The 3,001-nt window shown below is 39.2% G+C and overlaps 1 protein-coding gene across 1 annotated transcript in view; it reads right to left on the bottom strand.

Annotated features, from left to right (window-relative positions):
- Positions 1–3,001, bottom strand: part of dcc (DCC netrin 1 receptor) — a 199,002-nt gene that overhangs the window by 24,707 nt on the left and 171,294 nt on the right. Inside the window, 1 exon segment of the mRNA XM_016524048.1 lies at positions 888–1,040. Within this exon segment, the coding sequence (XP_016379534.1) occupies positions 888–1,040 (153 nt within the window).

Here is a 3,001-nt window from a genome sequence, read left to right as displayed (position 1 = left end):
ATATAACGAACATAACGAACGACAGAAAGATATAACGAACAATATAACGAACGACAGAAAGATATAACGAAGAACGACAGAAACGACAGAAAGATATAACGAACAATATAACGAACGACAGAAAGATATAACGAACAATATAACGAACGACAGAAAGATATAACGAACAATATAACGAACGACAGAAAGATATAACAAACAATATAACGAACGAAAGAAAGATATAACAAACAATATAACGAATAACAGATAGATATAACGACCAATATAACAAACAATACATAGACATAACGACAGACAGACAGACAGACAGATAGATAGATGATAGAGACAGACAGACAGACAGACCGACCGACCGACCGACAGACACAGACAGACAGACAGACAGACAGAAAGATAGAAAGACAGACAGACAGACAGACAGACAGACAGATAGATAGATAGATAGAAAGAGACAGACAGACAGAAAGACAGATAGATAGAAAGAGACAGACAGACAGAAAGACAGATAGATAGAAAGAGACAGACAGACAGAAAGACAGATAGATAGAAAGAGACAGACAGACAGACAGACAGACAGATAGATAGAAAGAGACAGACAGACAGACAGACAGACAGATAGATAGAAAGAGACAGACAGACAGACAGACAGACAGATAGATAGATAGATAGATAGATAGATAGATAGATAGATAGATAGATAGATAGAAAGTCAGACAGATAGACAGACAGACAGATAGAGACAGACAGACAGATAGATAGAAAGACAGACAGACAGACAGACAGATAGAGACAGACAGACAGACAGAGACAGACAGACAGACAGATAGACAGATAGATAGATAGACAGATAGATAGATAGATAGATAGATAGATAGACGAGTTACCGGCAGCGTAACTACGGTCGACGCTCAGTGTGGAGAAAGGCATGGGTCGCAGGGTGAATTTGGGGTGTGTGGTGAATCCGCAGGTGGGCGATGGCAGGATGCCCGGATACTGACTGCTGTCCAGCGTGGGAACTGGGATGGCACTGACCACCGCTGGAACACACACACACACGTGTCAGAAACACACCACATCTCACCACAAACACAGACATCAGAAATGAACCAGATCTGTTTTAGGAGCCTTTCTGGCCGGCTGCAGAAGCGCAGCGGATGGTAATCTGCTAACCGAGGCCGATCTATTCGGGCGATTCGTTTCAATCATTAATCATGTTTAAATATTTAAACACCTACAAGAGGAAAAGTGTTTAGAATTCAAACCCTTGCAAGCAAAATGTGGACCCCCATTAGTCTGTTTTAAACTCTTCAATAACAGCGATCCATCGAACGGAGCAGACGGAAAACAGCAGAATCCCGTCAGGAGCAGAAGAGGAATCCACACGGACTCATTCAACAACCTCTGAACAAAACAACATCAGGATACAGCACACGAGTGATGATGATGATGCAGTAAAACGCAGTAAGAGTACACTACTGCAGAACTACAGCTTCCCCAGAGCACAAGAGCGCTGACCTTGACATTGAAAACCTCACAGAGAGAGACAAGACTGAGAAATTGCCTGAAGTGTTGAGATTTCTATCTACTAAACTGCCCCAGACGAGCAGCTGCTGATTGACTGCAAGCTCTCTCTCTCTGTGTGTGAAAGAGTTCTGCCTACATTGTTTGCATCCAAATGTCTCAGAATAGAAACCCTGAACTCACCAGCAGCTAACAGCCACGACAATAACACAACATCTTCATTACAACCTACAAATGCAGGTTTTTATACACATGTACATTTAACATCTTCATTTTCATCTTCTGCATTTACATGTGAGGTTTGTAAATCAATCTTTGATTATCTGCTAATCACCAGGGATATTATTATTTTGTGTATTATATTATTTGTGATATTTACACAATGTTTATGTTTTTTCAAGTTTGTAGGCGTCCAGGTGCAGAAACCGAATAATCAAGTGCAAAATAGCACTGCATAGTCTTCACTGTAAAAATTAAATATACAGTCAAACCAAAATTTATTCAGACACCTTCAACATTTCTCACATTATCACAGTTTATTTGCTGTAGTTTAGAAAATGGTAATAAAATTTGGAGTTAAACTGTGTCAGAACAAATTCATCTTGATAATGTCAGATAACTTTGATAGAAAGGTATGTAATGGATTACAATCAACCAAAAATTCAGACAACTGTTAGTATGGCAATATTTACACAACTATCAATAATACTTTGTTGACCAATTACCAAGCAATGCTTAATTTTGTTCAGTCTGTGGTGTAAAAAGGTCGCATTAGCAATTAAAGAAAAAACACTTCAGCAAAACATGCTCAGGTCAAAGTGTCTGAATCATTTTTGGTCCCACATTTTTTTTAATCAATTTTACTGGTAGTCCACAGTATGAAGAATTTTGGGATATAATATGTCACAGTTTACTTAATTTTGCTATCCTCACTTACATAAATGAACCTAGTAAAAAAATATATCAAAAATTATATCTGGTGTCTGAATAGTTTTTGGTGTGACTGTGGATTAATTCTTGTTAAAACTACAAAGTAATTCAGTCAAGAGCAGCGAGTGATTTTCTTTCTTTCATTTTCTAGGATTAACATTAAGGACACCGACAGCAGCAAGTAAATTAGGCACGGTCACTTTAAGAGACAATGCATCCATTATAATGATACACATCCAATTTCTTTCTCCACTGTTTACTTTCACTTAACCGACAGCTTTTTTTCGGGTATTTTGACATAATTTTGTATGTATTCGTCAGTACAAGAGCAAGAAGAGGCAATTTCGGTGTTCAAGCGCTTTGAGACGCCTCTCTCTGCGTGCGCCCTGTGCGCACAGAACACCATGCATGGGTGCTGAAGTGGGCTCTTTCACATCTTTTCCTGTTTGCATGTTTAAACTGCGATTTGTAATTGTTCGTTAAGGTGCAGGAGGACGCGAAGGAGAGCTTGGTTCGGTGTTGCTGTCCGTGAGACGCGGCTCTCTGC

Source organism: Sinocyclocheilus rhinocerous, unplaced genomic scaffold (assembly GCF_001515625.1).
Source record: "Sinocyclocheilus rhinocerous isolate Xijiao unplaced genomic scaffold, SAMN03320098_v1.1 scaffold991, whole genome shotgun sequence".
NCBI classification, from domain to species: Eukaryota; Metazoa; Chordata; class Actinopteri; order Cypriniformes; family Cyprinidae; genus Sinocyclocheilus; species Sinocyclocheilus rhinocerous.
Note: the sequence above shows the minus strand (reverse complement) of the source record. Positions and strands in the feature narration are given on the sequence as shown.